General features: G+C 37.0%; 3 protein-coding genes across 3 annotated transcripts in view; all 3 read right to left on the reverse strand.

Moving 5' to 3' along the window:
* LOC134845247 (uncharacterized) lies at nt 1-25,674 on the reverse strand. Its single transcript, XM_063862173.1, has 4 exons — nt 25,535-25,674; nt 25,025-25,202; nt 1,575-1,660; nt 1-866 (listed from the first exon to the last, which is right to left on the reverse strand). Exons 1-4 carry the CDS (start codon nt 25,557-25,559, stop codon nt 661-663), a joined length of 495 nt encoding a protein of 164 aa, XP_063718243.1. The 5' UTR covers nt 25,560-25,674; the 3' UTR covers nt 1-660.
* Nucleotides 1-25,687, reverse strand: part of LOC134845246 (adenomatous polyposis coli homolog) — a 320,464-nt gene that overhangs the window by 288,193 nt on the left and 6,584 nt on the right. The window lies entirely within an intron of this gene.
* LOC134843722 (uncharacterized) lies at nt 5,121-8,373 on the reverse strand. The gene is made up of 2 exons (XM_063859969.1): nt 7,364-8,373; nt 5,121-7,294 (listed from the first exon to the last, which is right to left on the reverse strand). The coding sequence occupies exons 1-2, from the start codon at nt 7,626-7,628 to the stop codon at nt 5,121-5,123; spliced, it is 2,439 nt and encodes an 812-aa protein (XP_063716039.1). The 5' UTR covers nt 7,629-8,373.

Below are 25,687 nucleotides of genomic sequence, written 5' to 3' on the forward strand. Positions count from 1 at the left end.
TTTGAGGTGGCGCTGAAATTTGATTGGCTTACTTTAGCCAATCAGATTGAAGCAAAATAGCTTATGTTCAAGACGTTTAAATAGCAGTTTTTGGGCGGACTAAGTAAAAAGACCCCCTGACCTATAAGAATTAAGCCTATGCGCTGCTCTGATTTAGAAGCAGGAAGCGGAAAAAAATTGAAATTTTGGTAATGTTAAATAATACAAATGAGTGAGGCGACAATTCGTAAGAAGCAACAATTCGTAACAGGGGACAATTGGTTAAAGTATATTAAACGGGGAACACTGATTCACGCGCAAAATTCCTCTCGTGTCGGATGTAAATGCAGTGGAGCGAAGCGGAGCAAGCGTACTCTACTTGCCAATGTCTTGTTACAAATTGTCGCCTGTTACGAATTGTCGTCTGTTATGAAATGTCGCCCTAGCATACAAATGGTAATTTAATACAAATTTAAAACTTCAGGATCTTTTTGAACAAAAAACTGCTCTTTTTGATGGCAAATTAGGGCAAAATTGTATGTTTTTCTCGCTTTTTGCAAATTTAAACTTTGTTAAAAGCAAAAGACTAAGACTAGTAAGAAGGTATCTATTTTTTCCGCTCCCTGCTGAGAATTATCCATATAATAAGTCGAATTTTGCTGCCCGTTTGTAAAGCTTTCTTTAAGCAATCCTGTTGTGCTGTAGTGCCTCGTTATAACTCGGGGGTGGGGCCGGGTGGGCCGAGAAACCCGGTCGAGACGGAGGCGCTCTGGTCTGTACGACTGTGTTCTGTCTGGTTACATATGCGGGAACTCGGCCATTTTGGTTGCCGTAACTCGGAGGTCTCAACTCATCTTCAGTGGTTCCAATTTTAGAGTCGGGCTTTTCTGAACAACCGCAAAATATTAGAACAATAAGACAGAAATAATTGCATTAAATGGTAGTACTTTTGGCCTGAAGTTGCTTATTTTAAAAAATTTTAAATAAGCAAAATTGTAAAGCTAATTTAAAAGAGATTCAATATATAGATAAGCAGATTATATTTTGAGAAGTTGCCTAGCAATAATTTATAGATTTTTTTCTCATTTTTGTGAATATGTTTTGTATATGATTTTTCCAAATTGTTTGGCTATTTCTCCTGAAATCCCTATAATGAACAAAAATGGCCTGCTAGACTTTTGGAACGACTTTGGCCAAAAAGTAGTTGATTTGTTGACGCGCTTTCATGCGTATAGAAGCGTTTCCATTATATATGAGCTGAACATAGAATGCATATGGAATCAAGCGTACAGTTCAACCCCCCTCCCTCCTCGATTTGAAGGGAGGGTATAAAATACTAATTTTTCAGAAATATATTTTGAGGATGAAGTAAATTGATCTAGATAAAAAATAATCGAAATTTTCAAATTGATCGATATTTTAATCGAAAAACATTAATCGATATTTTTTAAAAATTGAATTATTAACAGGATTATCAACGGTAGGTCATTTAGGGAGGAAGGGTTGTACGGTTGATCCGCCATATGTAAACAAAGAAGGAGAAAAAGAAGTCGGGTGTTGTAGTGCTGATGCTGAGGAAAACTGAAGGTACTGACTGCATTTGCACCAGATGAGCGATACGAGTACAAGGACGGCGAGTAGAGTGACGCCTAGACTGATGAGAACCACCAACGCCACATTTCTAAACACACCATCTCAAAAAACGCCATTCGAACTAGTTCATCTATCGTCGAATAGATATCAATCCGGATATAAACTTTTTAGCTTCTAAACACTTTTACGAAGTTATTGTGTTTCACTCAAACTGTTTTCTAGCAGATGATTGAAAACGCCTAAATTTTCCAGACAAGTTCTGGTTTAGTTACTAAATAGTTCCGTGTACGAGTACAGGCAGCAATATGTTGATAAAGCAGGAGACTTAGTTGATGATCTGCAGCTTTTGAAGGCAAAGAAGTCTGCTCGCATCTGGGCGAAGCTTCATTTTCAGTTGCCTATAAAACTCGGATCGGGGAATTGCAATTGGAAAAACAGCTTCTATTTCCTAATGAAAGCTATGAGCAATCAGAGAAGATCAAAATTATATAAACGATTTATTGTTTTTAAAAAAAATCAGCTATTTGAGGTATAATTAAACGACATATTCTATAATATTACTCTGAGCAATTGTTTTAACATAGGGATTCTATAGTTTTTTCCTGTTGAAAAATTTGTTTAATTTTTTAAAGATCATCATATGTTGTGTGCTTCGGGCTCTTCGATTCTTACACTCGCATCGCAAAGTTTTGTTTCGAAGTTTTTTAATGACTATTTACAATTGCTTCAAGTACTATTTTAAATATAGCTTTTGTCGCTACAAAAGCTGAATTATACTTTTTGATTTCTTAATACTTACTTTTTAGGGCAGTTATCAGTTGACTCATAATGCTGGCAGCTATTAGTTTGCTTTGACGTGGGAGATTAGCAAAGCTTTTTTTGTTGTATCTCCCGCGTCAAATATTAGTGTTCAATTTGCTCAAAATTCTTCAATTTGTTAAAAATTCATGATAAAATGCATTCAGCTGTAAAAAAAACTCTTGATTTTGCTTTTACGCGACTCAATCGTTTTTTCAACGTAATCGTTTGTTGGATCTTTTTAAATAATCAACCCATTGAAAAAAAGGTAGAGACTTGTGGAAAGCTCAAAAATGCTTAACAGTTGAATTCGTTTTTTATAGGGGCGGCAATTCGTTTCTAGGCACCCTAGGGGTTAGAAGGAATAGTTAAGGAGTTCTTTAAAAATGTCTCAAATTTTCGTTATGTGTTTTAAGGTTTTGCGACAGTTATTTTTGTGACAGTTATAAAAATTGGGTAAATTACCTGAGGAGAGTAGTACACCAATTGTTAGTAAGGGTAGTTTTAAGGGTTGAGTCAAAGGAGTTCCATGCAGTTGGGCATCAGTTGAGTAAGTACATGAAAAATAATACAATAGTAAATCAGGGATAAAACTAAGGTAAATATAATATCATAAATAGGGATATTATATTACATGGTACGGGGAATACTAGAAGGCGAACGTTAGAAAAGGGGAACTGTTAATAAGGGGGTTATTCAGAAAAGTTGATATTAATCCCGAGTTTTCGTATAAATTGAAACATTGTTTTACCTGAAAGTTTGTCATTTTCTTGTAAGTCATGCTGTTTTTGAAAAGTTGAGAGAAACGAGTGAGTCAGCTTGGCTGTAATGTCAAAAGTCAAGTTGAGAGAAAGGTGACCTTAATTGTTTACAATTAACACCCGCCCACATTTGCAGAGCTTGCAAATAAAGTATTGAATAAAATAGTAAGGATACGGTAAAATACAAAGATAAGGGAACCAGTAGATAAGGGAACCAGAAATTGTTCTTTTTCATCTTCATCTTGGTTTGTCTATCGTTGAGCTGATTGTCTTAGTTGAATTGACGAGTCGTAGATTTGTTCATCTTTGTCGAGTTGATATGTTGAAGGCTGAGTTGCGTGATTATTTGGTTGGTTAGCTATTTGGAGCTTGGTTACTGCGAAACTGGGAAAACGCGGCTCAATTTGACCACAGGTCGAACTTTGAATCCAGTTGGCGTTTTCAGCTTCACTGAGCGGACTATTCCATCTTGTCCAGGAAAGGTTTCCACCACTTTAGCAAGAGGCCACAGTCCACGAGGTGTAAAATCCTCCAACATCCAGACCATGTCGTCGGGTTGCAAATTGGAAGTCGCAGAAGTCCACTTTGATCGTTTCTGCTGACCTGGTAAGTACTCTCGAAGAAAGCGATTCCAGAAGTGATCTGCGAGTAGTTGGGATGCTTTCCATGATTTTGACAGAGATAAATCCTTGTCCTTGAAGATACCAGGCGGTAAATTTGGAGTTCCACGACCAAGAAGGAAATGGTTGGGAGTGAGAGGCAGATCATCTTTGATGTCGTCAGACACATTGGTTAAAGGTCGTGAATTCATGGTTGATTCAATTTCGGTCGTGAAAGTAGCCAGTGTTTCATAGGAGAGTGTTCTTGATCCGATGACTTTGTACAGGGAAAGTTTAAATATCTGAACTAGTCGTTCCCAAGAACCACCAAAATGAGGGGCCGCAGGAGGGTTGAATTTCCATTCGAGTGATACGTCCAGCTGATTGATGCTTTCCACAAATTCTTTGTTCTTTTCCAAGTTGTCTAGACATTTCTTCAGCTCAGAATTGGAGCCCACAAAACTTGTCCCACAATCAGAAACCATTTTCGATGGTTTTCCTCGCCGGGCAAAAAAACGTCTGATACAAAGAAGAGTGCTGTCTGTCGATAGTCCTAATGAGGTTTCAAGATGCACAGCTCTGATCACTAAGCATGTGAACAGTAAAATATACGCTTGGTATTGTTTTCCTTGAAGGATGATGGGAAAAGGTCCAACGTAGTCCAATCCAGTCGTTGCAAAAGGAAAATGATTTTTTGATGGCAGTCGATCAATTGGAAGATCTGACATCTGAGGGTAGTCGACTTGTTGTTGCATTCTTCTGCAGGGTATACAACTGTGTATGATACTTTTCAGCATGACGCGGCAGCGAAGAATCCAGTAGTTTTCCTGTGCTATGGCCATTGCTTGTTCCTTTCCGCAGTGGGAATGTAGAACATGGATGTTAGCTAACAGCAGGCGAACATTGGGGTTTTCACCAGCGAGAATGATTGGATATCTAGCTGATAGCATGATAGGGGCACGCGTGAGACGTCCACGAGAACGCAGGATACCGAAGTTGTCCACAAACGGTGCTAATGTTCGAAGTCTACTTTTGCCTTCAATTGGTTTTTCTTTTTTGATGTCTGAAATTTCAGAGACAAAATCTGTCCTTTGGGCAGTTTTAATTATGAGAAAGTGCGATTTCGTTAGATGCAAGAGTTGAAGATCGACCTTCGACTGTTTGTTGATCTTCCGTTTGAGATTTTCTGCGAATAAGAAGCAGTATGCAACTGTCCGTATTAGTCTTTTCCAGTTGCTGAAGCGTTTGATGTCAAATATAGGCTCAAATTTAGACTCTAATGAAGTAACGAATACAGGGATGTTCTCAAGCCGAATGTTTTCCTGTGAAGGCCATTGAGAAGAATCGTTCAACAGAAATTCCGGTCCTAGTAGCCACCGACAGCTTGAGGTCATTCTAAAGCAATGTATCCTCTGGTACCGTCGTCAGCAGGATTTAGCAGAGTTGGAACGTGAAACCACTGTTCAGGTTTAGAAACGTCTAAAATTTTCTGAAGCCGATTAGCGACGAAAATTTTGTGTCGTATTTCAGGTGTTCGCAGCCAATACAAAACAGTAGTACTGTCAGACCAGAAATAAGTTTTTTCAACTTTGAGGTCAATTTCCTCTGAAACAAAGAGCGATAGTTGGGCAGCATATACTGCAGCTTGCAACTCGAGATTGGGAATTGTAACACGTTTCATAGGAGCGACTCTTGTCTTTCCTATTATAAACTTCAAAGATGTGGAGCCGTCGCTGTAGACTATTCTTAGGTAGCAAACAGCAGCGAGAGCGAATTCTGATGCATCACAAAACGTGTGAAGCTGGATTGAAGCAGGGTTTTCTTTATCAAAGAAGTTCCTTTGGAATGAAACAGTTTCGAAATTTTCCATTTCGTCTACCCAAAGTTTGAAATCGGGAAGTTTATCCGTGTCTAATGGAGTATCCCACTTAACACCTTGTGACCAAACAGATTGGAGAACTTTTCGAATCCGAATTGTCAATGGAGCCACTATTCCGAGTGGGTCAAATAAAGAAGCGGTATACTTCAGGAGTTTCCGTTGCGTAGCAATGCCAATACGTAGAATTTTTACAAACTTTTTGTTATCGATGAAGTAGCAGTCAGTGTTGGTATTCCAGTGAACACCGAGAACTCGTTGATGTTTAGGCGTTGGATCATTAGGGCTGACTAAAATATTTGGATCAATTGAATCCAGGAATGGTTTACTGTTTGAGTTCCACTTATTCAAGTTGAACCCACCTCGAGATAAAGATCCTCGTAGTTGTGTCATTTGTTGGAGGGCTTCTTCTACCGTTGACGAAGTGACAGACAAATCATCCATGTAGATATTCCGTTGAATGATTTCAGAAGCCAGAGGAAAGTCGTTTTTACTGTCTGATGCACATCGTCGTACTGCGTAGCAAGCCACGCATGGTGAGTCTGTGGCACCGAAAATGTGTCGTGTATATTCGTGAGTTTCTAATTTACCATTTTCTTTCCAAAGGTATCTTAGAAAAGGTCTATCCTTTGGGCTGACTAGCACTTGCATAAACATAGCATCTATGTCAGCAGATATTGCTATTTTATTTTGTCGAAAGCGAATTATGAGACCTGTTAAGTTGCACAAAAGATCGGGCCCTTTGAGCAAACTCGAGTTGAGGGATTTACCCTGAAAAATGCTGGAAGCATTTGAGACTCGTCTAACTTTGTCTGGTTTGTTGACATTTGTCACTGGATGATGCGGCAAATACCAAGATTTGATTGCAGTGTCATGTTTTGCATCTATTTTGGTGACAAAGCCTTTTTCTAAGTCAGTGATGACTGTTGCGCGGTATTTCTCCCTTAAATCAGGTTTACTTTTAAGGCGAAATTCGAGGCTGTTGAGTTGCTTTTCAGCTAGCCAACGGTTATTTGGAAGATCAGTATCCTCTTTCCAAAGAAGGTCAATTTGATAGTGACCATCTACTAAAGTACAAGAGTTTTCGAGAATATCGATTGCTCTTTTATCCGATTTGGAGTGCGAGCGTTTTAAAGAAGCGATGCCTGTGTTTTCTATTTTCATCCAGTTGAGAACTTTCTGGTATAATTTTTCATCTAAGTTATTGTGTGAATGAACTTGTGTGAAGTTCACCGGAACAGATGGAACGGAATTATATTGCGTTTTGTTCCGACCTGTGCATGTCCATCCCAAAAGGGTTTCGATAGCCCAGGGAACATTCTTGGGGCCATAAACGGTATTTTTGATCTCATGATATTCTGGATTGTTGTTTCCGATGACTAGCGATATGCTATTGTCGTTTAAGTCCGGGTATTTAACATGCTTTAAATGTGGAAAATTGTTGCACATTGCGTTTAGTTGAAAAATATCAACTGGGGCCAAATTATTTTCATCTACCGTGAGTACGTCATCGAGCGTCATTGGAGTCGATGTGCTTTTGTATGGTCTAATTTGTACATCCACAGATGTAACTTGAACTGACTTGGTCTCATGATATCCAGATATGGGAAGTGAGTGCTTCTTGTTGACGTCCAAGCCTAGTTGAGTTGCCACTGAGTCCAGTAGTAGAGTTACGCAGCTACCACTATCTAAGAAAGCGTAGGTACAAAGTGTTTTATCACCATTTGATAATTCGATTGGTACAAAAGCTGATTGACCTGATCTCTGACAAGCTATTGCGCGATTCACTGCAGCTTTACTAGGGTTTTTTCCATAAGTATCAGAAGGATCGTGGAGTAGAGTGTGGTGTTTTTTACCACAATTATCGGTTCGACAGAGCGATTTCGAATTGCAGTCAGTAAACCTATGATTCCCTAGACAGTTAAAGCATAAGTGCATTTTTCGGGCATGCTCTTTTCGTTGCTTAGGGTCTAAAGCTTTGAAGTGCTCGCATTTGTAGAGAGTCTCCACTAGGACAAGCATTCGAGTTTACATTATTCTGAGCACGAGAGTTTTGTTGATCTCCCTGATGGTTAAAGCGCTGATTTTGATTTCCTACACCATTTGTAGTAAAACCATTGAAACGGGAACCACTAGGGTGTTTAGCGTTTCCAGAAGAATTGTTAAAATTGTTATTGTTTTGGTTTCGGAAACCTGTCGGAGGCATGTCGCGACACGCCTGTGCGTACCGTTGAAACCATTGTGCTAGATGTCTCAAGGAGGGTTGATCGTAGTCTTTGTCGATGACGAAGCGATTCCATTCTAATCTCACAGGGTCGGGAAGCTTTGCCAGAGCAGTGTTCAAGTTTGTTGTAGAACAAATATCGTGAACAAAACCAAGTTGCTCAAAAGTGTCCACTAAAGTTAGGAGAAAAGCAGAAAACTGCATGTATGATTCTGGTTGAGCCAGATTTGGAGGTTTGAAATTTGCAAGACGTTGCAAAAAAGAGTTGACAATTCTATTGGTATTGCCAAAGTTTTCACGAAGACGTTGTAGTGCTAGTTCGTATGTGTCGCCGTTTGCACCATAACCAGCTATCATTAGTTTAGCTGGGCCAGTTACCAATGATTGAAGATGGATCATCTTTTCAGTTGGAGACATATTAGAATTATGAATCGATGATACGAATACACCATACCAGTGCAACCAATAGTTGGGATTGCCATTGAAAATTGTAGGCTTCAGTTTTGGCACTGATCGACTGAATGTAGTAGAAGTGTCGCTTGAATTAGTTGCCAAAGCTCGATTGTTGTTGTTAGGAGGATTTGCAGCACTAGCTTGTTGTGAGCTGTGGTTAGGAACATCACTAGCAAATGGATTTGAAAATGATTGGTCGCCTTGAAATGGCGCCGAAAGGTTGTCGTCAGAGGCAGCTGTTCTTGCATTGCCTTGAGTATTGTTGCTCATGGTTATAAGGTTGTTGTTTGGTATATCCATTATGTTTGCAGTCGGCATGGAGGTTGCGGTTTCCTGTGGGAAAATTGAAGTAGCATTTTCTTGAGCGCTGTTATTTGGAATTGTAGAAGTAGCAGGATTTGATACTTGTTTTTTCAAATATTTTTTCACTTTCATTGAAAATACTCGGATTTTCTGTTTCAACTGTACTGTCCAGTGAGAATGTTCTTCAAAATCGTGTTCAGAACCAGCCTGTAACATTTGATCGTTCAGGGTATCAAGTTTTTGTTGGAATTGAGACAATTCAGTGAACGTTTCATTGATGAGTTCAAGATCATCTTCTTCCTCGTAGATGTTGTTTTCGAGCATGTCGATCAAAGTATTGATCTCCATTTCGTGATGACGTCGAAGCGAAACCAGTTTTTGAACGCCAGTCTCTTGAACGTTTTGATTGGTATCTTGCGTTTGGGTACCATTTTGTTCCGAAGGATCGCTGTCATTGTTTTGCGTCGTTTTATTTCTACCGGATGGGGCCATACCTTGAACCAGGAGACATAAACCAATACCTACCAACTTATACCAGTATATGAATTTACCTTTACCAACCTACCAACTTATACCGAATACCACCGATGCTCGTAAGAAGGAGCGAAATAATGGATAAAGTTTAACCAATTACCACTGTACCTTACCACTTGTACCTACCTCCGAGGGAAAATTGAGCGGTCGTTCAAAGTGTCCTCGGTATTAACAATTAACTGCGATTTTAAAGCTAGTCCAAGAACCTACCTGGTCCTACCAGCCTACCGACCCTACCTACCTACCAATTACCAGTATAAACGGCAAAAAAAACCGGGTGCAAAGATTAGCACCAATGAGTGTTGACCTCCCAGAGGACAACTGAGGATGACGTATTTACCTACCTACCTGTCGCTATTTAGCAGACGACCGAATTGTGATTGCTGACCTCCCAGAGGACAACTAAAGTTGATGTACATGTTCACCTACCTGTCCTAATACCGTAGATTTATCCCTGTGCAATAAAATTTGCACTTATACCAGTTGACCTCCCAGAGGACAACTTGCCTTTATCGCTGTAGCGTAGCGAATGAGACGAACTAGAGTTGTTCGAAGCAGTTGATGAGCTAAACGAAGCTCGAATGTAGCCACGAACCCAGTGAGGCTCGAAGCAGCAGAGGAAATGAGCTCAGGTAAAGCTCGACAGGAAGCAGCCAAGAACCGAGAGGCTCAAAGCAGAAAATAAGGTGAGCTAAGACGAAGCTGGAATGTAGCCACGAACCCAGTGAGGCTCGAAGCAGCAGAGGAAATGAGCTCAGGTAAAGCTCGACAGGAAGCAGCCAAGAACCGAGAGGCTCAAAGCAGAAAATAAGGTGAGCTAAGACGAAGCTCGAATGTAGCCACGAACCCAGTGAGGCTCGAAGCAGCAGAGGAAATGAGCTCAGGTAAAGCTCGACAGGAAGCAGCCAAGAACCGAGAGGCTCAAAGCAGAAAATAAGGTGAGCTAAGACGAAGCTCGAATGTAGCCACGAACCCAGTGAGGCTCGAAGCAGCAGAGGAAATGAGCTCAGGTAAAGCTCGACAGGAAGCAGCCAAGAACCGAGAGGCTCAAAGGAGAAAATAAGGTGAGCTAAGACGAAGCTCGAATGTAGCCACGAACCCAGTGAGGCTCGAAGCAGCAGAGGAAATGAGCTCAGGTAAAGCTCGACAGGAAGCAGCCAAGAACCGAGAGGCTCAAAGGAGAAAATAAGGTGAGCTAAGACGAAGCTGGAATGTAGCCACGAACCCAGTGAGGCTCGAAGCAGCAGAGGAAATGAGCTCAGGTAAAGCTCGACGGGAAGCAGCCAAGAACCGAGAGGCTCAAAGCAGAAAATAAGGTGAGCTAAGACGAAGCTCGAATGTAGCCACGAACCCAGTGAGGCTCGAAGCAAGCGGAATAAGTGAGCTCAGATAAAGCTCAAACAAATGTCATGTCGAAGATCAATGACGAAAATTGAGAGTCCAAAAAGAACTCGAATCAGGTAACCAAGGAGTCGGGCAATAAGAAAGCAAAAGTGTCAGAAAACACTTGAAGGAAGGAAGCAATGAAGGAAGCAAAGGGCCAAGAAAGGCTCGGAAGGAATATACAAGGCGTCAGATAAGACTCGGAAGGAATGAATGAATGAGTAGGGAAAGTCTCGGAAACGAACAACAAATGGGTCGAGAAAGACTCGGAAAGGAATGAAACATTGAGTCAGAAAAGACTCGGAAAGGAACGCAAAAGGCAATAAAGACTCTGAACGGAATGAAAAATGAGTCGGGAAAACTGAAGTTTTTTTTCATAAATGAGTCACAAAAGACTCGGAATAGCAAAGCAACAAAAAACGAATTGAAAGGGGAAAATTGATGAAAATAACTTAATACATTATTCAAAGTAAATGAAGCTATGATCAATTGAAACGTTTAAAGTTTACATGGGTTAGAAATCAAGAGCAATAATTGATATTAAGCCAATATATAAATTGGGTAAATTACCTGAGGAGAGTAGTACACCAATTGTTAGTAAGGGTAGTTTTAAGGGTTGAGTCAAAGGAGTTCCATGCAGTTGGGCATCAGTTGAGTAAGTACATGAAAAATAATACAATAGTAAATCAGGGATAAAACTAAGGTAAATATAATATCATAAATAGGGATATTATATTACATGGTACGGGGAATACTAGAAGGCGAACGTTAGAAAAGGGGAACTGTTAATAAGGGGGTTATTCAGAAAAGTTGATATTAATCCCGAGTTTTCGTATAAATTGAAACATTGTTTTACCTGAAAGTTTGTCATTTTCTTGTAAGTCATGCTGTTTTTGAAAAGTTGAGAGAAACGAGTGAGTCAGCTTGGCTGTAATGTCAAAAGTCAAGTTGAGAGAAAGGTGACCTTAATTGTTTACAATTAACAACAGTAACTTCAATGATCAGAAATGCAAAACAACAAAAATTAAATCCATTAGCTTTTATACTATTAAGTGCTCGAAATAGATCAAAACAAAGGGATAGTAAACTTCAAAATCATTCCTTCAAAAAAGTGGCCTCTAAAATCTTCTTACTAAAAACAATTCCAGATATCAAAATTAACAAAAACTGAAAATTGAATGTCTTCTATTTTGGCTGTTTTTTGTTTTACTTGGAGTCTAAAACTGCTTCAGTACATAATACTTGAAATTTTTCTTCAAAAAAGCCCATTTTAGTTTTCATTTAGATCAAAAATTTGCAAGGAAGCTCATTCTGACGCATTTCATTTAGTTCACTGCTTCACCTATGTTTTTGTTGTCATTAAGTTTTTGCAAAAAACTGCGAATTGGGATCTTCCATGTTCTTTTTGCATTGTTGTGAAACTTTTATGAAAATTGCTTACGTAAACAATGTTAGATTTTTTTGTGACAATAAAATCAAAAAATAGAAATGAGAAGCAGCAAAAATGTGAGCAATTAAAATTTGATTACTGTAAAGTGTTTTAAGTAAAAACAGTGAAAACAAATTTCAAAATCATTGTTTTCAAAAACATCGTTGAGGGTTAATTCTTTTTAGTGAAGACATGTTCAGGCACAAAAATCATCGAAAATTGAAAATTGAGTTTAAAATATTGTTGTTTGGCTGTCTTTAGTTTTCTTTGGGCTTTAAATTGGTTTTGTATTGCAAACTTGATTGCAAGTTTTTTTGTTATGTCAAGATTTTGCGAATATGCTCATTCTGCGGCTTTCCAAAAATCACATTTTCAATGATAATTTTTTTCTTAATATTGTTCCGACTATTTTCAAAAAAAATTGACCAAATGTTTGGACGCGGGTGTGTTTCTCCAGACACATTTTTAACTATTATTTTTTGACGATAGTAGATATGCAACAGAATGTTTACGAACAAATCGAGACATGCAGTGCCAATAAATGAACAAAATGTGAGATGCAATTTAAGCTATTGCTTATCAAGTATGAAACACAATTGAAAAGTTTGAACCATTTACCTGCATTTGAAGAAATGTTCACGCTCGCTCGTGAATTTTACTTTCTAATTTGTTTTGGTTGCTTGTTCTAGGCAAGATATTGCCCTACTGTTTCAATTTCACATTTGAAAAACTATAGCAAAATTTGAAACACAAGAGCAGTTTTTAAATATTGCACTAGTACTTCAAATATTGCGCTACTTTTCAAATTTTGCACTAGTGTTTCAAATATCGACTAGTTTTCAAAAATGGCACGGAAACATACTGAACACGTGTTTTACTCCGTCTTAGAAATTGTTCCAAATTGGGTTGCGGCGAGCGCTTCTGACTATTTAATACTTTGCATTAAGCAAAGTCTATCCCTTGGTATTTTACGCACCGTGAAGGGCGAATTTTTGTGCTGGGTGAATTCTTAAATTTTTTCTTTCTTTTCGAAAATTTTATCACATATTTTAATTTGAACTACTTTATAGAAATTCAAATGCAGTCACAACATTCGGGCTTTTGCCCTGATACGAGCAATCTTGTCTTTCAACTGTCTATTTTATCTAGTAAAATCTCCTAAATTGATAAATAACAGTTTTTTTAATGAGTTAGCGTCAAAAATTGTTTTGTTCTTAGGTACGAACTAAATACTATTTTTGTTCCACATTTCGAAAGAGCAAAACATTTATGCTTGGGTTGTTTTTTTTTCCAATCATTTTTCAAGTTTTAAACAAAGCGTTTTTGACGGAATTTTTGACAGAGCACCATCTGAAAGGTATTGTTTTCCTGAGCTCAAAATTAAAAAAGATATTTCACCTGCGATCAGTTTTTGTGAAGTTATGGGGGTTTGAGAATTGCTCATTTGGCCAATTTGGGATGACTAACGCGCAAAATATAGCGTTCTTATAACACGCGTGAGTGGCGCAATAATACGCTTCAAATTAAAGTAGTCATTTTGTCTTTTTTAAGAGTAATGAACGTAGTGAAGATATTTATATCGAACTTGGTTAGATTTTTTGTTTTTTTTTCTCAGGAAAAAATATTTAAATGCCTTATTAACTACAGATGTGCATTCATGCAAATTAATGCATTTTGAATGAACTTAGGTATATATGCACTTTTTTGTTCAGTTGAATTTCATCAGCTGAAAGTTGCGTAAAAAGAACTCTCCAAATACGAATGTGGAAATGGCATGAAAAAACGAAAACAATTTCTATTTTCAAAAATGGATTTTAGTTTGTAGATTTCCTTTACCTATTTAACTTTACCTATTGATCCATTTTTTTTGTCAATTTGGGTTAATTTTATCAAAAAAGCACCACTCAGAAAATGTTCTAAAAATCAAAAAGCTTAAAAGGTACTATATTTTTTTCTTTGAAATTCGAAAGATTCTTTCTACAAAGTCAGTGTTTTTTTTCTGTTTACTTGCATTCATTGCTCTTTTTGAACTGTAAGTTGGCTACGTTTAGGATACAAGACGCTAACAACGTCCCTTTGTAATATAAATTAGCAGGTGGGGTATAAAAGACTGATAATTGGGATTTTGTATGTTATTTTATGAGACTTTCTCTGTTTATTTTGTTCTGATAGTTATTACCACCTGATTTTACTATGAGTTCCCGCGCATTGCCAATTTTGACACGGCAAGTCGCCATTTCAAAAAAAGGTGAGAGGCATAATGAACCAGAATGAACCAGACTGACTGTTGATACTGTTTTCTTTCAGCTGCCTTAAGTTTTCTAGTTCTCCTAAGGTGAAAATTTTGATAATACTAAAACATAAACAAAATAATTAAGCATGTCGGAGTAGAAAAGACAGTTTTTTCCGTTTTTCGAAGAAAACAGAAATTTTATGCTTGGTGTCTTTTTTTTATTCAGTCAATTTTCGGCGATCGAAATTATAACTTTTGACGAACATTTTTTATATCCCATTGAAGATATTGACTTCCTGAAATCAATTATAAAAAGATATTTTTACCTCCGATCATCTTTTGTAAATTTCTGGGAGTTTGATAAGTGCCAGTTTGGCCATGCTCTGGACTAATTTATTCGCATTTTGAAGATTTTGTTCAAATACTGAAAGCATAACGAATACTATTTATGCGTAATCGTATTAATTTCGTACTCAACTTTTTACACCTGATCTTTGACTTTGTTCGAAATTCTTAGTTTTTCAATATTTTTCCCAAAAAGTTATGCGATATGGATTAAGGGGCAGTCTGAACATTCAGGGCTTCACCCTGATATACGAGTTTTGTTTAACTCCGAATTTAAGCTACTTCAAAAAAAAATTCTGAAGTCGAGTTCTGTGATTGAAAACGAAAATATAGATGAGCCATTATACAGCACACACATCACATCCTGTCAGCATGTTAACCAACGCTTCTAGTTATATGCAGACTCTTCAAATTATATTTATACATCAACATCAAAGTAACCTGATTCGAATTCAAATCTTCAGCTCTCGCCTCGAGGAATAGAGAATTGGATGGCGTATTCGTTAATTTTTTGCTGCGGCTTTTGCTTTCAAAATTAATCAGAGCAGTGCAAAAGAGGAATTTTTATATCAGTTCGTTAGAAGAAGAAAACAGCGGATATAAAAAATCTTCGATGAGGAAATAGATAAGATCATTTGCTTACGTCAACAATTTTTGAATCAGCAACGTCAAAAACAAGAAGCGAGTGGCTACGGCCACTCAATGTACTTGAAACAAGAAGTGGTGCTTAGGTCATTTCTTGAAGATTTTGATCCTGGGAACATCATACATGTGCTTTTCATCAAAATTTGACCTTTAGTCTTGTGTATTTTTGAACGAACAAGGCTGATGATTTTTTAAATTATGGTTTGAAAATTTCAGTAAAACCCCTTCAAGATTTTCTTGATTTGTCTTTTGCTATAAATTGCAAACTTAAGACAAAACTAGTTATGATTTCAGTCGAACCTAATTCTTCCGATTTTTGAGTGAATTAATTTAATATAACTGTTTGTGCTTTTTTCTCCAGATAAATTGGAGTTTCAACTAACACTTTGTGATGGAATGTTTTGTGCAGTCTGAAAGATATTGATGCTCTGACCTCAAAAAGCTTCAAAAACTTTTTACTGGTCATCAATTTTGTCAGACTTACTTGGTTTTGAAATTTGCCAATTTGCCCTAATTGGAATAAATACAGAGCGCAAAAACTCCAGTTTTCTATTAATTGGAAAATTTTGACCAAAAAATTGCGTTTGTTTGGCGCGCGCTCCCCGCTCAAAATTGATATATACTGACGCCGAAGGCGCCTTTAGAAAGTTTTTAGGGTCCGTCACCTAGAATGGATATTTCAAAGTAGTACAAAGAGGGGACCATTTGGGTTGGCAGGGGGTCGAATCCCTGAGGGGAGGGAGAAAGGGAGCGTCCACCCCACCCCACCCTACCCCACCCCGCCCCTCCTCTAAATCCGCCCCTGCTGAGAAGTATAAACTGATGTTAGAATAAGTTTCTTTTACAGCTAACTTAATAGTTTTTCTGCTATGCTGGTCCAAAATTGGACTAAAATACGAGGTTTTATAAATGGTTTTGTTCACATTCAGTAAGATTTGACTATCGATCGAATCATGTCTGAAAGCATTTCAATTTGATATATCGATGGACGCCATCAGTAGAAGGGGTTCGGAGAGAGCACTGGCTGAGGATGGGGTGGGGTTGAGCTGGAGAAATTTTTTGTTAAACATTAGAACTAATCCATATTTATACAAGATATTGATAGCAACAATTCAGTTTTCGAAATGTGCCTCCTCCTCCTCTAATCCACGCCATGCTCGCTCCCAAACAGTGATCTCTTCAAACTAATTATACTGTCATCTGAAATTTGTTTGCGGTACCTGAGTATGCGCAAAACAAATTACACACTCTTATGTAATATTCTTTCGCACTTTGCGGTGGGCTCCAAAAATTGTCAAACTAGTCTTGAGCAACAATGTTTTTTGATGAAGTCGATAAATGTTATATTATAAATTTACCTACTTTAGGGTCCGGAAAATGAGACATAAACAAACATAGACAAAAATTGGACCAAGTTTACATCCTCCCCTACATGGTTCATTTTAAAAATAATTTCGACATCTACAAAGTCGGTCTGTTTTTGCTGCAACATCACTTTTGCATGCTGCAAAGTTCTTTGAATAAATCAAAACATGTATACTGGTAAATTTCAAAAAAATCCTATTCAGCATTTTGAGGGCCAAAGTTTTCTTACTCAAGACGATTTCAGATATGAAAATTACCGAAAGATAAACACTGATTTCGATAGGTTTTGGCTGTATTGTGTTTTCATTGATGGCCTAAAGTTGGTAATAGTACTTTATACTTGTTTTCATTTTGTGCCAATATTAAGAAAAATTTGGCATTTTAGTATATTTTATTTTGCGATGGTGAAACTTAATTTATTTTGTGTCTTATTTCCGGTTAGCCATGACGGATTTTTGCAAGATGATTGCAACAATCAAAAGGCAAGCAAAATCAATTGGATGGATATCAAAGATGGATATTTGAGGGTCAAAAAATGATCAATTGGACAAAATCAAATTCAAATACATCAGTGTTCCAAGTTACTCGCACCGAGCTCTCGTGGATCATAATGAATTATATTGTCAGATTTTAGTCAGACTTCATAAAATTACATAATAAACCATTATAATATATTAAGAAAATAATTAGATTTTTGAATCGATCCATTGTAATCGAATATAATCAAATATGATGATTTTTTGAGAAGCTATTTAATAAAATTGTCATTTAATAAATTTGTCATCTGGTTTCCCTTTTATTTCAGTTGCTATCTATTGAATTTCATAAATTTAGACTATCCACATAATTTTTTTAAACAATTTTCTTGACTTTTCGGTTTGACAGTTTCAAATTTTATTTAATTGTTCATCACCATTCGCCCACGTTTACTATCGGCATTCGTCAACTACCACCCGTCACGTTCAAATAGGGGGATAAATGGTTGAAGGGGTGTTATTCCACGGTTGTACGAGGGGCAGTAAAAATTTGAAGCGAAGCGTAATCTCTCAACGTAAACACAACCACGTCTTTTAAAACCTCTTCTCTAGTTCATACATCTCAGTAAACTGAATGTGGATGGGGCTTTAAAGCTTGGGAAGGTTGATAAAACAAAGATTAGGGTGTAGTTTAAAAACGATAAGTAACCGCCCCCCCCCCCTCCCCGTTCAATGGTAAAGAACTTATGACGGTGGATAAACCGTAAAGTGGGTGGGGAGGGGTAGGGCTTCATGTCCGTAAAGTGGATGAGATTGGGCGAATTTAAATGAAAATAGACCTGTGTTGTTTGTTATAACTGTATAGGGGATTTTTATTCCAAAATAATGTATTATAACGGATTATCTGGACAAAATTAATCGATTTCAAAATCAAAATAAATGATTATAATCGTTTATAATGAATTGAAATGGAATGTTTTCTCCAAAATTTTTGATTATATTGGTAATTTAATCGATGTGGTCTGAGTTTTACATCTGTAAAGGATTTTATTGGATAATTTTTGTCTCATAGTTACATTGTGAATGAATAAATTTATGGGAGCTCGCTGCGGGTAGGCGCACGGAAAGTTTGCATATCGCAAAACATTTTTTTAAAAACAGTCGTTTTTAGACGGTTGACGGGGACTGAAACAGCAACATTAAAATGGGGAGCAAATTAGACAGTTTTCATAAAATAGTTATTACGAGGCCAATTGTGCGCTGGATAGGCGCTCTTTTGTTGTGTAAATGTCTCTGAAATCCAGAGACAGGTCTTAAAACATTTCAAAATTTTGTCGCAATGAACAAAGAAAACAGAAGAACGAAAAAAAAAAACTAAGACAGCGTCCTTGTTGCGAAATCCGCTCACAGTTCACAAAATACACATTTCAGCCTTGTAATGGAACCTAGACGTTTTTTTTGCAAACCTGGCGTTTTGGACAAAAAACGAAAGACTAACAATTTTTATTACTTTTAAAAAAACTTTATAATTACGAGAAGAGCATATAATTCAATTGCATATCAAAATCTTTTCTCATAAATGATTTATGAAACATCAATTCAATTTTTGTAAGAAAGTTTTGAAATGCTTAGACTTTACAATTGCTTCATGTGAAAATTGATGTGAATTTAAAAAATCTCGAACGAAATTAACTTGTAGCCAGTAAACAAAATTCAGACATCATAAAGTTTGAATACGTCAAATTTCCTATAATTTTAGCCTTAAATTCATTTTATGGTCATTTCTAGGTTGCATGTCTTCAATTTTCCTCGGCTCTTTTTTAGAATTTGCGATCAGAAGGTTACAGCTGTGAGAAAAAAATTGAAGGAATTATTTTCAAATATTTTGAGTGAGATCAACATCTGTATGCCAATTTGTTACTTAAAAAACTTGAAGCAAAAAAAAACAGAAAAATAGACGTGGTAAATTTGATTGATTGTTAATTGAAAGCCAAAAAAACTTGTTTTATTCTGTTCACTATTTGTAAACATATGTTAAAATACGTATAAAACGGACGAAAAAACATCGATTGAAATTCATCAATTTAAATCGATTTGGTTCTGTGTAGAATGAAACTGAAACTAAAAGAAAAATGGATTCAAAATGAATTGCATTGTTTTGAGTTGTTCTTTTTGTTTGATTTATCGATTCTATTGTTTGATACTTTGGTATTCATTAGATACCTGCCAACTTGTTACGAATCGACCAACGGTCAATCATTTTACTGTTCGATACTGTTTTAAAACGGACATTTCAATTGACACTTTATCTTTCTTATTCTTTTCAATTCCTTGTTTGTGTACATAGATTGTACATATTCAGGGTTAACATTAGAATAGTTTTTTATGACGGAGTCGAATTAATTTAACTTGCGGGGAATCGCTGCATTTGAATTACTTGACAAACAAACTAATAGAATTGGCAAGATACCAAACGGTCGTAAAGTTACACATTTTCATTCCCCTTTTAAACTGGTTCAAGCTCAAGGATGCCTTTACATTTCTTATGGGAAGTAAATGAGGAGTTAAAAAGGATAGAAAAAAAGGCCATTATGAAAAACTTGAGAAATATGACAAAGATTGCTTTATAAGCCCAATTGTGATAACTAAAAAGAACGACGGTTCAATTACACTGGCCTCAGATTCAAAATTACTAAAGTACCAGCTTCGTTAAAATAAAGACCAGATGCCCAACATCGACGAATTGATCAATAATGTAACTTTACAATAATGTAACTTTAATAATGTAACTTTACAATAATGTAACTTTCAGAAAAGACCGGTGGACAGGGCTGGATTTGTAACTACGATCTACAAAACAAAGAAGTAAACAGTGCAACTTTTGCATCGTAGGAGGAGATACTAATGGAACATACAGATTTTTAAGAGGATTTTACGGACTTGAAATTATGCCCAATGAGTTTCAAAGAGTCATAAACTAACTTTTAAAAGGAATCCCTTTTACAAATTGTTACATAGATGACATAAGAGTGGCTTCTAAGGGAACCGTGGAAGAACATAAAGCTATTGTGCAAAGAATATTGGAAACCTTAGACAAGAACAACAGGGCAGTGAAATGGGGAAATGCGCTTTTTTCGAGAAAGAGAGAATGGCTTGCATTTAAGATCTCAGAAGTGGGAGTAAGACTTTTGGTCGGAAAAACTGATGCATTAAAAAACCTCCCTATCTCGAAAAACATCGCTGAACATCGTTCATTCTTCGGTTCGATCAATCAGTTCAATAAAACTGTTCCGAACCTTTCTTTCTTAAGTTTCCCATTATGATCTTTGCACAAGAAAAATTCAGTGTGCCAATGGGATAATAGTCATTCTTTTGCATTTGAAAAACTAAATTCTGAAATTGTAAAAATTACCGAGAAAAGCCATATCGACATCGAAGAAAAATCAAGATTGGAAACATGTGCCTCACATAACGGCTTAGGAGCCACTTTTGAACAGTTCCAAGGGGAGGTTGGAAAACTATTGCGTTCACCTCGAGATTTTTGAATAGCCGCGAAATTAAATACACCACCAACGAACTAGAATTGTAAGGTGTAGTCTGGGCATGTGAACACTTTAGATTTATTTATATGATTCGGATTTTGAAATTGTTATAGAGAACAGGGCGCTCCTTTCCGCGCTTTCGACGAACCACAGTAACAAAATAATGCACAGCAGATTAACCCGATGGGTAAACAGACTTTTACCATTTAATTTTAAAACTTTTCATCTTCCGGGTAAAAATATGGCATTCACTGACTTTTTATCAAGATTATCTTCAGGCAAAGTCTTACCCCCTTCCCACTACAATGAAAATTTTGTCTTGACTTCTATCGAAAAAAATCGTAATATTTTATTGAATTCATCTAATTTTTTTCCTGTAAATAGAGTAATTGTAGATCGACCGTCGGTCGCTGTAAATACAATTGTAACTTCTAATCTCCCGTCGGGAACAAATATTTCAAGCGGCGATCGAAATTTTACCGATAGCTCTTTAGCTTCTTTTAAACTTAGACAAATTGCCGCTATCTTTATCTTGTATAGCCGAGTCGCTCAAAAATTGTAATAATTTGCAAGACAGATCAGAAAATTGCTCATCAAAATGCCTCTGATAGATAATTCTAAACTCAATTTTAAAAGCAATTTTTTGCAGATAAGGCCCTGTCAAAATTCATTATGCTTAACGAAAATTTCAATCCACAAAAATCAAAGACAGTGAGTACGTCAATCACCAAAATTTCAGAGCTTTTTGTAATTGTTCCGGAGGAACATAATATCTCCTTAAATTGTAAAGACGAGCCCCTCAATATTGATGTTGCGGCCTTATTAAAACGGTCTAAAGCAATTTTATCTTTACCATTACCGCTTATACCGGAAAATTATTGTTCCAAGCAGCTTCTCCAAATTTTGACCAAGGACAATAAAATTCTGTGGGACCTAATAACAACTCTGAAGAACGGACCCCCACTGGGAATTCATAGATCCTATGTAAAAAAAATTATGAGAGCGACCTGCATACTAGGGACAAGCTGCTATTTACGGACAACAAACTTGTGGTACCAGCAGCGGTCCGAAGGGCTTTCAGCTCAATGTTGCACGGATCCCACCCAGGCTAGTTCTGCATGAATTTCTTGACTAAATATATTTGGTGGCCGCGTATCTACAGAGAAATCTGCCACCATGGCAAGTCTTGCAGGCAGTGCCTAAAAGCTGGTTAGAACTTCTTTAAGGTTTTGTTGGGATGAGAACACTTGAGCATTCTTCTTTGCATTGACCGTTTTACCAAATTTCCATCGCCAAAATTTGTCACCAATATGTCGTCAAATACAGTCATCTCTTTCTCGAACGATTATTGCCGTCTTCACGGCTTTCCAAGAGAAGTCAGCATCGACCATGGGTCATGCTTCTTTTCGCACAACTTTAAATCCTTTTGCAAAAAGTTTAATATAAAAAATCTTTATCGAACAAAAGGAGATCATAGATCAAAAGGACTCGTTGAGAGTCTTTTATATACTGTACAATCCAAAATTCTCGCTATGTCGTACGAACTACCCAAGTTGACAAAATTAAAGGAAATTACGAATTACCAAACAACAGTCCAACGGATGTACACCGTTTGAACAACATTTTAATCGCAATACTAACACAGGGTAGAAATGCTTGATTTCTATTGATAATCCTTCAGATCAAAGAGAATTGATCATGTCGGACCGTCGGGCGAGGAACTGGGAGCTACATAATGAGACAAAGGACGGATATGAAGACGCAGACATGGATTTTTCATCAGACTCTGAAGCGAGCATTCCCTTGGCCAAGATTTGCTCAGGAATGCCGGGGAAAGGATTTTTCCAAAGGCGGCTTCAGGATTTTCACGAGGGAGTGGACTTTCAAAAATATTGAAATCTTTGTCGGTATTTTGGTTATAAGTCGACCAAATTGATTTTCTGAGCCTCTCACAAATCACTGTAAGAACCCCATTTTGACCTTTTTTTGCGCCACAGGCTAATTTTTAAAGTTAGTATAAATTGGCACCTAAGGCAACCTATAAATCCGCCCCTGTATTTTTCATATTAGTTTTGGATTCGGATCAAGTGAACAATCTCTCCTTCCCTTCATCACAAAATCCTCATTTACTTAAGATAAAATCTCAGTCACTCAAATTTTATTCAAAAACGTACCACAAAGAAGTAGTTTAAGCATGGAAACTATATTTATAGTAAGGATCAAAGAATGGTTTTATTGTTTTTCAAAATATCAATGAGTTTCAAAAACTCGATCTCCATAAAATTGACCGTTATTTATACTTTGCATTTTATTCTACCAAAGCGTTTTTTCTGTCTGAACTGCTTTTTTCCCGTTTTTCAAAGAAAATGGTATGTTTATGCTTGGGGTGGTTCTTTTATTCAGTCAACTTTTGTCAGTCAAAATTTTAGTTTTAACAATTTTTTAATCATCTATTAAAGAGACCGACTCCCTGAAAGCAAATTTAAAAAAAAATTATCTGCGATCTTTATTTGCAAAGTTGTGGTAATTTTTGTGGAAATTTTCAATTATGTCATGCTCTGCACCATTTTATGAGAGCTTTGAAGAGGCAATCGTTGATATCGTCAAGAGGCAATTCTTGATTCATCGGATCAAATTGTTATTTTGGAAAATGGACACATTTTACAAAAGTTGGATCTAGCGATAAAGGAAAAATATATCCGGGTTCTCCTAAAATCCTTGTTAATCCACAAACTGAGGGGTACTGATAGTGTGAAAACTCTAAGTTCAGCTGGAAAAAGGAAGATGTCGCCACCCAAGAAGACAATCCGGGCGAACAATCTAAAGAGGACGACCTTTGGCAACACGACGCCAACGCCTGGAACCACGCAGACCCCATCGGAAATGGTAATCATTCCAGAATCGCCTCAGAAATCATCAGGTTCATCTTCTTCGTCTTCTTCGTTAAACTTAAATTCTTGGGATGGCTTGATTGATGTTTACTTCGAGGACGTTTCGAACAACAATATTCCGATTCGTCAAGAATTAGCTTCAAACTACAACGTTGATTTGAGTGTTGTAGGTGCTTAAAAGACCCTGCTCACCAGAAACTAAAGAGCCTAGTGGACCGACGGTCGCTGCCCATTCAAGTAGACTACCGGAACCATCAATATCTGTTTCGGCAGCAAAACCAATTTTCTTAAATAGCACACCAGAGGAGACGCCCCCATGGTGACTCAGACGAGACCATCTGCCAGACCTAGAGGAAATGTAGGACCCCCACAGTTTTACGGGGAGCGCAGATACGTGGAGGAAAATGAGACGTTACCCAGACTCGAGACAGACTTAGTGACACCCCCAGCCTTCTCTTGTTGGTCAACTTCGGATTTACTCACTCCTCTCATTAAATCTCCTCAGATACAGACGAGGGTCGCCGAAACAACAGTTTCTTGGTCCTCCAATAATTCAAACCCAGCGGTGGCCGCTCATTCTGTGTCCATGATGTCAACCTCGTGGAAGTCTCCCAATCGAAAGTCCACGACTCAATTCATTAACGAAAAAGACCACGAATCCATCAGCGAAACTTCCTTGTCTATTGACCAAGACGTGAGACACTCTTTAGACGAATTCGACACCACATTCAATCAAAACTTCAACAACTCTTTTAAAAACCATTTTTTATCATCATAAGCATTTTAAGATTTTATTGTCTATGTGCCCTATCACTTTATCTATGTGTACATTAAGATGTACATTTTGTAGTAAAGATTGTTTTAGTCCCTATGTATCATTAGTGTAGATTAAGTAAACTCTGTAAAGTTCCCCAATTGTACATATTTTTCAAACCAATTTCAAATTTTAGATACTTAATTTCGTTCTGTTCATTTCATTTTGTTTTGTTTTGTGCAGTTTGTAAACTTTGTTTACTCTACTTTAAAGGGGGAAATGGGCGTATATAGAGTTTGGTTTTGGTTAATTGTAAGTTCTTTTTTCGCGTTGGGGAATGTTGTGAGTTGTTCATTTTGTTTGATCTATTGATCTTTGGTATTGATTAGATACCTGCCAACTATGTTACGAGTCACTATCAGTCGATCATTTCACTATTCAATCCTGTTTTAGAACAGACATTTTAATTGACACCTTATCGTTCTTATTCTTTATAATTCCTAGTTAGTGTACATAGATTGTACATATTTAGGGTTAACAAAAGAATAGTGCATTATGGTATAATTTTCGCAAAAAATTTGGTTCAATTTAATTCGATTTAAAGTTGAGGGTTAGCACTGATTCAACGCGTGTTAGCCCTGATACAAGCAGCCTTTCAGATATTTTCTGACAGAATCGAACTAAAGTAAGGTTAACTTGTTCAAACCTAAATTTGTTAACGTCTATATCAAACTGGTTCTATTTGTTTTCAAAATTACTACCAAATTTGCCTCACTTTTTTGCCCGAGTAACTGATCGACTGGGACGCAAAAACGTATGTTAGTTTTTGAATTTTGCTTACACAGATGCTCCGATGCATGACTCGCTACTGCAGGTGGTGTCGCAGCAGAACCTTTTGTCGTTGTTATTATCATCTGCAAAGCTCTGACACTCTAGGTTGTTGCTGCAGACCCTGGTGTCTTGCAACTGCCCAAATGTCTGCGAGCTTGCACAGAGCAGCAGTACAATTGCAACCGTTACTGTAAACAGCATAAATGAAAAAGATTTGAAAAATAGGATTGAGTTTCTGCGCACCATTCAATCAGGAGGCTCTGGGTCGGATCTAAAGTTTTCTCTTAATTCATGAACCTCATTTTGACCGCTTTTCTTAGATTGACCAAACTGATCTTTTGAGTTCTCCTGCAACGCTAAAAATTTAACTAAGATTTTTCGACTCCTCGATCACCTGGAAACTTTTTGCAAGGTTTCGATTTTTTTTTGCAAAATTTCAAGAAACTGCCAAACTTATTATCGTATAAAAATTTCAGAAAGTAGGAAGCAGAAAAATAAATTCACAAATGAATAAACTTACCTTGGGACAGTAAAAATTGATACATAACATATTAAGATATTTTAAGCAATATAGTCAAACAATTATACTTTTGTTCACTTCAATAAGTTGAGAGAATTTATACCAGATTTGGTTTTGAAAATTTAAATCAAATGCGTGACTTTTTTTATGTTA

Source organism: Symsagittifera roscoffensis, chromosome 4 (assembly GCF_963678635.1).
Source record: "Symsagittifera roscoffensis chromosome 4, txSymRosc1.1, whole genome shotgun sequence".
NCBI classification, from domain to species: domain Eukaryota; kingdom Metazoa; phylum Xenacoelomorpha; order Acoela; family Convolutidae; genus Symsagittifera; species Symsagittifera roscoffensis.

Bases quoted from the DNA above. Each gene is read 5' to 3' on its own strand.
- LOC134843722 (XM_063859969.1), bottom strand. From the start codon at position 7,628: ATGCTTGTCCTAGTGGAGACTCTCTACAAATGCGAGCACTTCAAAGCT. The intron at 7,295-7,363 runs GTCAATCAGCTT...ACGCTTTCTTAG, and splicing joins AATAGCTTGTCAGAGATCAG to ATAGTGGTAGCTGCGTAACT.
- LOC134845247 (XM_063862173.1), bottom strand. From the start codon at position 25,559: ATGTATCAATTTTTACTGTCCCAAG. The intron at 25,203-25,534 runs GTAAGTTTATTC...TGCTGTTTACAG, and splicing joins TCAATTTTTACTGTCCCAAG to TAACGGTTGCAATTGTACTG. The intron at 867-1,574 runs GTCAGTACCTTC...GCGGTTGTTCAG, and splicing joins GCTCATCTGGTGCAAATGCA to AAAAGCCCGACTCTAAAATT.